Raw genomic sequence first — 12,459 nt, forward strand, 5'->3', positions numbered from 1 at the left:
TACACTTAGAGGACACCCACTTGGCAGTACACTTCGTAGGGGATGCTAATCATCTAGTGGTGCAGGAGGCAACCCCCTCTTTAACAGCAAGTTATGATCAGGTAAAGGAGCTAAAAGTTAAAAGGTTTGTTCACTGATCGGCAATTTCCAGGGCAAACAGAGGGGGACACAGCCTTACCTGTCCCGTTGAGTGTGGTGTTTTTATTCGTATATAGCCTGATCATATGTCCAATCGTTTTCACATTCTCTCTCAGCATGATACCTCGAGCTTGTACCATAAAGAGGTATGTGTTGGCTATAAAAGAAAAACAAAAGAGAGAAAGGAGGTCATGCAACAGTAAGATTTTCTTAGTAAGATTACATTCAGACTTAGCAAAGTACCCAAAAAGTGTGCACTCGATTACCTCCATGCCAAAGGGGAAAACAAAATACAAGATGACGATTTCCTGCTTTAAAAACTTAGGAACCCTGGGTGTGGTGGTGCACGCCTTTAATCCCAGCACTAGGTAGGCAGAGGCAGGTGGATCTCTGTGAGTTTGAGGCCAGCTGGTCTACAGAGTGAGTTCCAGGACAGCCAAGACTACACAGAGAAACCCTGTCTCGAAAAACAAAACAAAAACAAACAAAAAACCTTAGGAACAAATGGACTTTTAAAAATTAAAATAGGGGCCAACAAGATGGTTCAGTGGGTAAAAATGCTTGCCACCAATCTCGACCTGAGTTTGATCCCTAGTACCCATACAGTTGAAGAAGAAAACCAATTCCCAAAAGGTGTTCTCTGAACTCAATGTGTGCACTATAGCACTTGAGTGCACACACATACACATGTATACACACAAAAAATATATAAACTTTTAAATAAAAAGGAAAAACTTTAAGTGACAACATCCATCTTGCTAACAGAACAAGACTAAATACAAAAATTATGGTAAAATTCCTTAACTTCATATAAACATAGTCATTTCAAAAGATATTTATTATAAGGAAACAATCCTATAATTCAAAACTCACTTTTTAAAACTCTGTATGAATTTCCTAAAACCCAAAACTCCACAAAGGTAATTCCCTACCTAACATCAAATATATTAAAGGCCACCATAACTCCTGGGTGGGGGTGTCTACAGTTTACCAAAACACCAGGATAGGATCAAGGATAACCAAAATACCAGGACTGAGTCAAAGATCACCATAGCACCATGATAGGGTCAAAGATCATCAAAATATCAGGATGGGGTCTAGATACCACCAAAACACCAGGATGGGGTCAAGGATTATCAAAATACCAGGATGGGGTACACAAATGACCAAAAGACCAGGATGGGGTCTATGTCACCAAAACACCAGGATAGGGTCAAGGATCACCAAAACACCAGGACTGGGTCAAAAACACCAGGATGGGTTTACAGATCACCAAAATACCAGGATTGAGTCACCATTTTGGAGTGCCACAAGGCCTCAATGTGTCTGAAAAGAGGAATAACATAGAATTGATAGCCACTTAGATTAGTTCTATGAGTTAGTTACTCAAAGTACTGTAATTCCTCTCAAACACAAAATATGAAAAATCAACCATCAATGTGCAGTTTAAGGCTGGCAGCTTTAATTCTCTGTGGTGTTTGCAAAGCAGGCTCCTAATTTCTATCTGTTGGGAAATCAGTAAATTGACAGACTTCAGAATGCCTTGACTAAGGTGTTACAGTCCCTTGAGCAGACAGGGAGCTAAGTCAGGAGATCCTCTTTGGGAGGCCCCATTTGGGCCAGCCTGCAGGAACCCAGCTCTGTCATTTTAAAGAGGTAGCATTGCACTAGATGTCCCCTAAGGCCCATTCCATGCTAACCAGTTTCATCACAAAGCCAAACCTTCGGGACTCCATTCAGAAAAGAGGTTCATTCCCACAGCAAAGGCAGGCGCCAGCAAGATCTGTGCACGTGACGCAAAGCTGTCGGTATGGAGTAATGGCACTCTCGCAATGAAAGCCCAGGCAGGGGCGTTTGTCGGAGAGAACTTGCTCAGCGAACAGAAAGCCCCGGGCCCAAGCCCAGCACTACATGACTTTTTTCTTTCACTTTCAATTCACAATAAATAAATAAACAAACAGAAATCCGGTTTTCACATAAGCCTTACCTCAATCATACTTTTGGGGGGGTAAATGCACCCGCCACCAAGCCTGATTACCTGAACACGATCCTCAGGACCCACAAAGTGGAAAAAGAAAAACTGAGTCCTGCAAGCTGTCTTCTGATCCCCGTGTGCACGCTGACATATGCATACATAAACACACTAACGTATGTAGAGAGTGTGTCTTCACGCTTTCTAGAAGCGGTCTTATAACTGAAATGCACTTGTTTAGACTTGTATTTATTGTGTACGGCTGGAAACACCACACGATTTTACACTTTCACCTTGAGGGGATGCCAAGATGCTAAGAATGTAAGGGACCTTAGCCTGGGTTCTAGAGACAGAAATGTTAACGTCGTATACTTGCAGCTGCAAGTAACAAAACTTCAGAACAAAACTTCAGAAAAAAAAAAAACGATCATCAGGACGGAGATGAAATTTTTTTACCAAAGGAATGCGTTTGACATTCATGGCATGGATGGAGAAAGAGACATAGGGAGGAGCTGGGGAGCAGGCTCAAGAGTGGAAAAGAAATCTATTAGCTCACTGTAAATATTTACAGTCAAGACAATTACATTCCTCGGGTGAATGGCCCTCCTGGGTGTGGTCCCTAAAGACAGAAACCCGTTTGGGAATGAGATGCGCTTAAACACATCGCAGCTCACAGGGATGCAGTGACGCTCAGACAAGTCACACTAAACAAACCATCAGGACAAAGTCCCCAAGGTCATACAGCTACCGTGACCTGCATTCAGATACAGCCTAGCTAATCTAGCTAAGTGTCGCTAATAGCAATTGCAATCTCTCGCTGGTAAGACTTTAAGAAAAAGTCCTTATCTAAAATTCTTATTCCAATTTGTAAGAAACTATAATTTAGACAATAATTAAGGTTGTCTTTCTTGGCTTTGCCCTTCTGTCTTGAGACAACTCGGGATTATATATTAAAGAACTACTTAATTAAAACCATGCTGTGGCCTTTAATTAGCTCACCTTCTACTTCCCTCTACATAATGAGACATAAATCCAACGTGTTTGCCAGTTATCCTTTCAGAAAGAAGAAAACACCATAAAAACACCTTAGGGAAAGGAAAGAAAAAACTTCAAAAGGCAATAGTTTACAAAAGCGTCTAGGTGCTCTATCCAAAGCTTGTGATGAGGACTTGATGAACACCCTCCCTATAAAAAAATTAAGAGACTTAAAAAAAAAAAAAAGCTTATGTCGACTACCCTTTCCACATCCAGCCCTGCTCATGGGAAACGTTAAGCATTGGTGGTGAAGAGACTGTACCATGAGCGGGGACAGCAAAGTGTCACTGGACAGGGAGGTCTCCGGCACTGACACCTGGGCTCCTGATGACTGCAAAGAGCTTTACTGTCAGGTGAACAGTGCTTCCAAAGGGACCGAGGGGAAGGGAATCTGGCTGCAGTTATAATGACGGCATTGCTGCTAAGAAAGGGATTGGAAACACAACGAGGAGACATGCAGGTAACTGCAGAAGCTGGAGCTAGACTGGTGAATTACCAGAACAGTGATCGAGAATGGATATAGAATGAGCTCACGTACGTAGATGACACACAGGAGGACTAAGGCTAAATGACCCTCAAATTAATTAACCTCAGAGGAATCTACAGACTAAAATGAAGCCAACTAGGTTAAATGCTGCAAAGGCTACAGCGGGAAAGACTCTGGTAGCTTGAGGGCAGGAGAGGTGGCTCAGTGGTAAGAGCACTCGCTCTTCTTGAAGAACAATAGGGTTCTGTTCCCATCACCCACGTTAGATGGCCCACAAGGGCCTGTAACTCCAGCTCCAGGGGATCTGACAACATCCTCTGACTTCTGTGGACAGCTAAATAAAAGGAAGTCTTAAAGCAAAAAAGAAAAATGGAATAAAATAAAAGCATAATTTAGGGGAGAACACCTAACACATGACAGATAAGATGTGCTTTGCCAGACATCACTAGATATACCTTATGTGTGTCATCTTCATTAATCCTCTCAGGCAGCTCCATGGGTACTAATAGTATTCCCATTGACTAATAAAGAAATTGAGGTGGGGCACTGAGAAAACCACATCCTTACTGCAGTAATGAAGCGGTCACCATCACAGCTCTCTGCCTCCTGACATGCTATGAGGAGGCCCCTGCTGACCTCTGAGACAGCAGTGTCTTTTAGAAATGATCTGCAGACAGCGCATTTCCTGAAAGGAAAGCGGGCAGCCAGCACGCTGAAGAGAAGATTCCTTAGAGGGGGAGAGCATGCCGTGGCCCAAGAGGAAGAGGCCAGCAGAACTGTTTGCAGCACTCAAGAGAATGAAGACCAAGGGAAGAGAGGCATTTCTGCCAATGGCGGAGTGAGCAGAGGCTCTGAGGAGGAAGGCAGCGGAGGAAGAGGACTCTCTGTATGACCTTCAGCTACTGGAGAGTTCAGAAGTGAAGTTGGACAGCTCCCAGGGCCTGGATGGCTGAAACAGAGCAAGGAGAAGTGAGGAGACAGGAGTGGATGCGCTGTGAATGAACAAGGGGAGGAAAGGCTGCAGGCAGGCCATGGAAGCCTGGGAGGCTGCGGTGTGTAGCGGAATGGGGAGGGCAAGCTACTCCCGGGCTGACTGACACCAGCCTTCAGCAAAGCAGAGTTAAAGGATCTTGAGACCAAGAGACCATTCTGGGTCATCGGATTATCCAGCGGCAGTTGCTCTTATAAAAAGAAAGGGAAAGGGGGTGTTGTGGGTGTGGACTCACAGAAAGCACATGGAAACAGAGGCAGAATCTCATGTGCTCCCAGACCAGAAGGCCAGCAGATACCTGCACCTCAGGATGAAATATCTTGCCAAGGCCTTCACTTCAGGCATCAAGCCCTAGAAGGGGTAATTCCCAGTGTTTTAGGCCATGGGTGTCGGAAGGTGTGCAGACCTCAAAAACTAATGTACTAGGTGAGAGGGAGTCAGCTTTCTTCACTATGTGATCAGAAAGAGAAAAATAAAAAGGAAAAAAACCCAGAGGTAACTTACAAGTGGATCTGAAGGGCCCGAGGGACAGCAATTTAGAAGCAATGCAGCAGAGATACAGGGGACCAAGTGAGGACAAAAAGAAATCTTCAAGACAAAAAGTTACCAGGGGTAAGGGTGGGGGGTTCTAAGCCTGATGACCTGAGTTGGATCCCCAAAACCTACACGGTAGAAGAAAGCTCTGGAGGGTTATTCTCTGACCTCCACACACATCATACACATTCTCTCTCTCTCTCTCTCTCTCTCTCGCACGCACACACGTGTGTGCAAGCATGTGAAAGCAATCATGAAGAATGCAGCACCATAACCCAGACTACAATTCAAAGAGTCACAAAACAGGAGAAGCTGCCTCAGACACCACATAAGAACACACAAGGAGGCCGGAGCTGAAAACACACCGTGCCACGTACCTGCCGCTAACTGCTGAGCCAGGCAGCTAAGGGTTTCTAGGAACTATGATAATCTTCTAAATAGCTGCTTCAGGCTCTGGGAATTGAGCTTCTTTCCACGTCAGAGCCATGCTAAATAAACCTCCAGAAATTGCTCATCCATGTCCACAAAAGAAAATACACTTATAATAATTATGGCCTAATACCAGGATTAGGTAAACCCAAGCATGAAACATGGTTGGCACTTTGTAGGAGGTCTCAACCTGTAGGATCATGACCCTCTGGGGATCAAACGACTCTTCCATAGTAGTCAGTTAAGGCCATTGGAAAACACAGATATTTACATTGTGATTCATAACAGTAGCAAAATTACAGTTATGAAATAGCAATGAAAATAATTTTATGGATGGGGGGGTCACCACAACATGAGGAACTATATTAAAGGGTCACAGCAATAGGAAGTTTGAGAACCACTGCTTAAGAGGAAGGATTAAAACCAAAAAATAAATATTGAGATTGTGCCAGGCTGATAAACAATTCCCATGAGGCCAAAGTATTATAGAAAGTCATAACACAAAGATGGAAATTCAGACGTGGCCTCAAGGCAATCAACTGTGAAAACCATTAGCCTGTAGTCTTCCAGTCAGTCGTGGACTGACTCACGAAGAGAGCAGGAACTCCGTGTTCAGAGTCCCATCCACCAGCGCCTGCTTTGATGACACAGGCACCGAAAGTTAACCGGAGGGCCTTCCCGGCACGGCTATCATTCCCGTGCTGCTGCCAACGGCTATCATTTCGCTTGGAGGGAATATGTGTGAAGACTGGTTGGTCATAATTGTCATTTTTAAACACGGCATCTTTGTATTAAAGCTGGTCAGGGTGGATGACGCTTACCCAGCAAGTGTTTACTGCCTACTGTTTACCAAGCCCTGCTGGAAACTAAGGGGTCACGTAGATTCCAAATCAAGATCGTGGGTCAAGGCTTCACTGTGGCGTTCACTTGCTTAGTGGGCACAAAGGTCCCATACCCAGTACTGCATATACAAGGGTCTACATCTGAAAGGCAGACAGAGGAGGATCAGAAGTTCAAGGTCATCTCTGGCTACGTAAGAGTCTCAAGACCAACTGGGGCTATCCATATAAGGTTGTATCTCAAAAACAAAAGAGGGCTGAAGAGATGGCTTAGTAGTTCACAACACATGGCGCTCTTGCAGAGGATTCCAGATTCAACCTCCATCAGCCATGCTGGCTGGCTTACAACTGCCTGTAACTACAGATCTGACGAATGCCCGGTTCTCCAAGGGAACCCACACTCACATGCAAATACTCCGACACTGACACACACATATACATAATCACAAATAAAATAAATCACAAAGTGTGTAAGGTGTTGCACACCCCTTTAATCCCAGCACCCAGGAGGCAGAGGCTGGCAGACCTCTATGAGTTAGTTCAAGGCCACCCTGGTGGCCCTACTTTAAAAATCAATTAATAAATTAAATTTTACTTCATTTACAAATAAATCTGAAAGAAGGAAGAAAGGAATGAATCAAAATCTCAAAGAAAAACAAGCTTCCAGGCATGGGTACAGTTTAAATGTAACATATGTCAAGGAGTACACTTGGAGCCTACTGGCATAAAAAACAAAGGCCAAAGACGGCTACATGTCCTGCATTTGTCAGTGCACAATGGTGCTCACCTAGAATGCATGTATAGCTTCCTCCAAGTATGGGGTGGGTAACAAAGCTAATGGGGAAATGAAACCAGGAGGAGGGGGAGGGACTCGGGAAAGGAAGACAGCAAGGAACAGATCTGTAAAATCTAATCAGGAAACTCAGTGATGTTACAGACTAAAAGACAAAGCCACAAATAAACATGCCTGGAAAGCATTAGAAAATTAGCGACAACCATAAGATGAGTGCGAACCAAATCTTTACCCACTTCAGCATTACATTAAACAGAAAGACAAAGCAAGCATGGTATAAGCTGTTTTCTAACTCTGACCACTTTGTGTTTTGATGATTAAAACTTTAGAATTTCAACTTATCTAGAAGAAGAGAGTGACTCTTTAAAAAAAAAAAAGCCAAACAAACAAACGAATTTTAGCAACTTCCAAGCCCAAAGGATATTTTTAGACCAGGAAACAAGGCACTGCCCAGCTCTGTCTCTTTACCCTGTTGACTCAAATGAAAGCGGTCCAATTCCTCTTCCTTGCTATGAGTCAGACTGGAAATTGCTCTAGATTGAGAAGTTACACCTTCTTTTCTCCTTGTTCTTTTCTTTTTCCTCTATTTAAAAAAATTTTGTCTTGGCCGGGCGATGGTGGCGCACGCCTTTAATCCCAGCACTCGGGAGGCAGAGGCAGGCGGATCTCTGTGAGTTCGAGACCAGCCTGGTCTATAGCGCTAGTTCCAGGACAGGCTCCAAAGCCACAGAGAAACCCTGTCTCGAAAATCAAAAAAAAAAAAAATTGTCTTATTATATTGTAAGGCTGGCCTCAAATTCCTGGCCTCAAGCAATCCTCCTGGCTCAGGCTTCTGAACGGTTGGTAATACAGGAAATTACCAGCTCCTCAGTTATCAAAGACAATCTATGTAACATTTTATTCAGCAGCTGAGGTGATTTTAATCAATGCTATATTAATATTAGCAAATATATAATTGTAAAGATATTTTACATTTTCCTTTAGAGTTGATATGAATGTTTTGCCTGTGTGTGTAAGTGCCACATGGTGCCTGGTGTTTGGGAAGCTCAGAGGAGGGTACCAGATGCCCTGGAACTGGACTTATAAATGGTTGTGAGTCGCTTGGAACTGAACCTGGGTCCTCTGCACAAACAGTCATTGCTCTTAACCACTCACTGACTCATCTCTCTAGCCATACTGTAAAAATTTTTAAGAAGATTTTTCTAGGCAAATGCTGGGAATTGGTATTTTAAATTTATGCTTATTGGGAAAGCTGTAATGCTATGTTTTAAGAACTTTTATTAATTTTGTTAAAGAACTGCTGTATATCCTCCCAATAATTAAAAATGATAAATAACATATTTAGGGTCAATTATGCCCAAACTCCCTAGTCACTGCTAACCTAGAAATCAATATACGCTATCTATCAACTTCTCTTGATGAAAGAAATTACTCATCATAATAGTCAGCCACTTCCATCTTAAAACAAGTTAGTCTGGTTTTTAAAAACTAGGATTAGTTCTGTGAACGATCAAATGGCATCAGATGATCAATTCAGAAAAGTAAACCCAGGGTAGGAAATGTAGCTCAATTGGTAGTGCACTGGCCCAACAGACATAAGACCTGGGGTTCAAATCCCTACTCTGCATAAGCCAACTTGATTGAACATGTCCACAATCCCAGCACTCAGAAAGTAGAGGCAGGAGGATCCATATTCCAAGGTCATCCTCAACTACACAAAACAAAAGCCAACCTAGCCAGTACTTGTTCACCACTCGCCGCCACCACTGGCCGGCACTTACGTGTTTGTGAGAAGGTATAGCCTCCAGGTTGCAGAATTACCTGGGTTCATGTTTAACATGAATGGGAGCCGCAATTGGAAGCTCTACTGAGAGATGCAGGGAGAAGGAACTGTCAGTGAAAGCACTCCAGGAAGGCTCTAAGATCAAGGTTCATTTTATATGTGTGTGTATAATATATATATTATACAACAGCTGCAAAGGGGCCCATTATCTTGAACAACAAACACAAGCTAATAAAAGAAAAAAAAGTAAGGCCAGGTATTGTGGCTGTGCCTTTAATCCCAGCATTAGGGAGGCAGAGGTAGGTGTATCTCTGTAAGTTCAAGGTAGCCTAGTTTGTATTGTTGTTCAAGAAAAGCTAAGGCTACAGAATGTGACTTTGTCTCAATAAAGCCAGAAAGAAGTAAAGGGTATAAAAGGAAAAACTGTGTATATGGAGATAGTCCTGGGAAATAAGACCATTAAAACAGACCATCCTAAATAAGGTTTAAACATTCATATCTGAAAGTCATTTTTAATAGTATCAAAACATAACTAGTAATGGGTAAAGGTTGGAGGGACCTGCAGAGGGTATTTTAGGGCTTGGATTCCTGAATCATATTTGGGAATCCTTTAGGCCTTGTGTTCCCAGTAACCAAGTTGGCCTAACCTTACAGAAGCAGGACAATCTGTCTGCACTTAACTCCCTTAGCCCTCTGATTTTTTTTTTTAATTCCTGCAGGATGCAATGACAATATTTAAAAGGTCTTTGATAAGGATAGTAACAAAGAATGTAGTGTGCGAGTAATCCCGAGGCTGGCCGTGAAGACCAGGTCATTCCAGGAAGGAAGCAGACAGTTCAGGGTGCCACACTGCCTCTGAACATGCCTTGGGAAAATGTGTGCTTCCTCCTCCTGGAGATCCGTGCACTGTCTGTCCGTGGTGTGTTGTGGGCATGTTTGATTTGCTGTTTTATGGTTAGACACCTGTGGGCATATTTGCTTTTTGGTCATAACAGAGTTTGGCAGCATTTGATTTGAGCCACTGCAAAAACCCTGCTTTAGGTGAAACAGAAGTTAGCCAAAAGGATGATGTTCATGTCGGCCACTATACTTCTGGCGGTGTGGTACAGCCATAGGTTGATGAAGCTATGCCTAGTAACGTCAAACCTTGGCAAGTCTGCGATTGCCCTCGTTAGTCTAGAGCAGTGGTTCTCACCCTGGGGGCTGAGCGACCTTTTCACAGGAGCTGCATACCAGAGATCCTGCGTATGAATTACACTGCAGTTCATAACAGGGCAAAATGACAGTTATGAAGTATCACAAAGTAATTTTCTCATTGGGGTCACCACAACATGAGGAACTGTACTAAAAGGTCACAGAAACAGGAAGGTTAAAAACCTCCGCCCTAGTTTCACCTGGAATCGAAGGAAAGATCTCAGATTGGCCTGTGGACATGTCTGTGAGGGACTGCCTTGATTATTAATGGGTGCAAGACAGACCAACTCAGTATGGGTAGTACCATCACTAGCAAGGGAGCCTGGGCTCTGTAAAAGAAAAAAAAAGTCAGTGATGGAGCCATCAATCAAGCTGTGTCCCTCCTGGATCCTGCCTTGAGCGTCTGCTCTGACTGCCCTCAAGCTGCTTTGGTCAGAATGGCTTATTACAGCAATAGAAAGCTAAATAGGGCTGCAACCAACCCCCTTCCCCCTTCCCAGGTAATTAATACAGTTTTTTGTTCAATTTTTTGTTTCTGAAGTTAATTGAATGAGGTGTAATAAGTTTTGGGCTCTACTAAACTACAGGTTGTATGTTCATTATGTATTGCTTGAGCAGCACATACCTTAGAAAACTATATAAAAGAACACATTTGATATAAGCTAAGTTGATTGGAAAAGACCCTGCTTTGACTTGTCAGAGATGTACATGTTTACTGAAGGCCCTAAAGGCGGCTGGAGAGGAAGGGAGACACTCAAACCTTGTGTGTGTGTGTGTGTGTGTGTAAGACAGGTGTGTAAGACAAGTCCTTGGACGGGGAGCCAGAGTGCACCAGGCCAACCCAGCACAAAGTTCAAATGTTCCAGGCCGTGTTAGGAGCTTCTCCTTTTCCATGTCCTCTCCAGTCCCAGAAGGCTGGTCATCTACCCTCATTTGAACTATGTAAGGAATACATACACATATATATATATGTACATATATATATGTATATATATGTAAATTGAACAAAAAAAGAAAATAGAGTGCTTCTAAGGGCCCTTATTCAGGCCTTTTAGTACGGGGGGGGGGGGTATACATGTGTGCAGGATGTTTCTCTGTAAGCCTAAAATCAGTCTTGTGATTACCCTTGCTGATAAGGCTGTCCAAAAGTGTCTGTTTTTTCATCTACACAAAGCTATTCCAACTAATCTGAGAGAGAGAGAGAGAGAGAGAGAGAGAGAGAGAGAGAGAGAAACCCGGAGTCAGGTATCCTAACATATACATTTCAGCTCTTTCAGAAATGCTCAACAAGGGAAGTAGAAAAAGACAAGATCTCCTGAGTAAGTTGGGAGCATGGTGACCTTGGGAGAGGGTTGAGGTGGAGGGGAGAGGCAGAGAGGGGAGCAGAGAAAAATGTAGAGCTCAATAAAAAAGCAATAAAAAAGAAAAAAGAAATGCTAAATGAAACTTGGAGTGGGGGACAATGTGTCTCTTCCCCCTTTCAGCAAACAGTGCCGTCACACTGACTGTCACTCTGAGATGGACAAAGCAATGGGCTACTTTTGGGATTTTGTTCCTGATACTTCTTCAGCAACCATTGTGGCATCCAAGACACCGCTGGATCTATACTCAAGGCTCTCATGGTTCCACAGGCTTGCACTGAGAATGAAATATTGGAACTGTGATGTTGACAGTCACACCTAGAACCACCAGAACATGAGGTCCAAAGATTAAAAAGCTGTTTAGTCATTTAAATGGAATGGCTTATGTTTTTAAAGTGATCAGAACCAAGATTCTCAGAGATAAGATAGAGGAAATGGGTTGTTGAAACAAGACACCCTAGGACTACAGAGCAGCTCACCTGATCCAGCACAATGTCCTCAACACTACAGACACTGCGCACAAAAGCCCACACTTGTAGTCCCGGCAACTCAGGACTGAGAGGCAGAAGATCAAAGTCATTCTTAGCTACACAGAGAATTCTAGCTAGTCTGAACTAGAGACCTTGTTTTACAGAAACACTACATTCAACATGGCTTGGCTGGAGTCAAAAAAATAACTACCATATTTAATTACCATATTTACACAACTTTCCAACATAAACCTCTTCCCATAGGTGTGAGCGATGTTTGAAATATCGCTTATACACAGACACCTACCAGTCCAAGATAGGACTTCTCTTTTACATTTAAACACTCACAAGTGTGGCTATTTTTATCTTTGATAAATGCTAGAAGGCAGAAATGGAAAACATGGCTGCAGTATGCACACACCTGTGCATCCCG

General features: G+C 43.2%; 1 protein-coding gene across 1 annotated transcript in view; it reads right to left on the reverse strand.

The window, feature by feature from the left end:
* Window positions 1–12,459, reverse strand: part of B4galt6 (beta-1,4-galactosyltransferase 6) — a 70,226-nt gene that overhangs the window by 47,996 nt on the left and 9,771 nt on the right. The window contains exon 2 of the mRNA XM_005355806.3: window positions 179–295. Coding sequence (XP_005355863.1) covers window positions 179–295 — 117 coding nt within the window. The remainder of the gene's footprint in view (window positions 1–178; window positions 296–12,459) is intronic.

The sequence above is a fragment of the Microtus ochrogaster genome, chromosome 18 (assembly GCF_000317375.1).
Source record: "Microtus ochrogaster isolate Prairie Vole_2 chromosome 18, MicOch1.0, whole genome shotgun sequence".
Lineage (NCBI taxonomy): Eukaryota > Metazoa > Chordata > Mammalia > Rodentia > Cricetidae > Microtus > Microtus ochrogaster.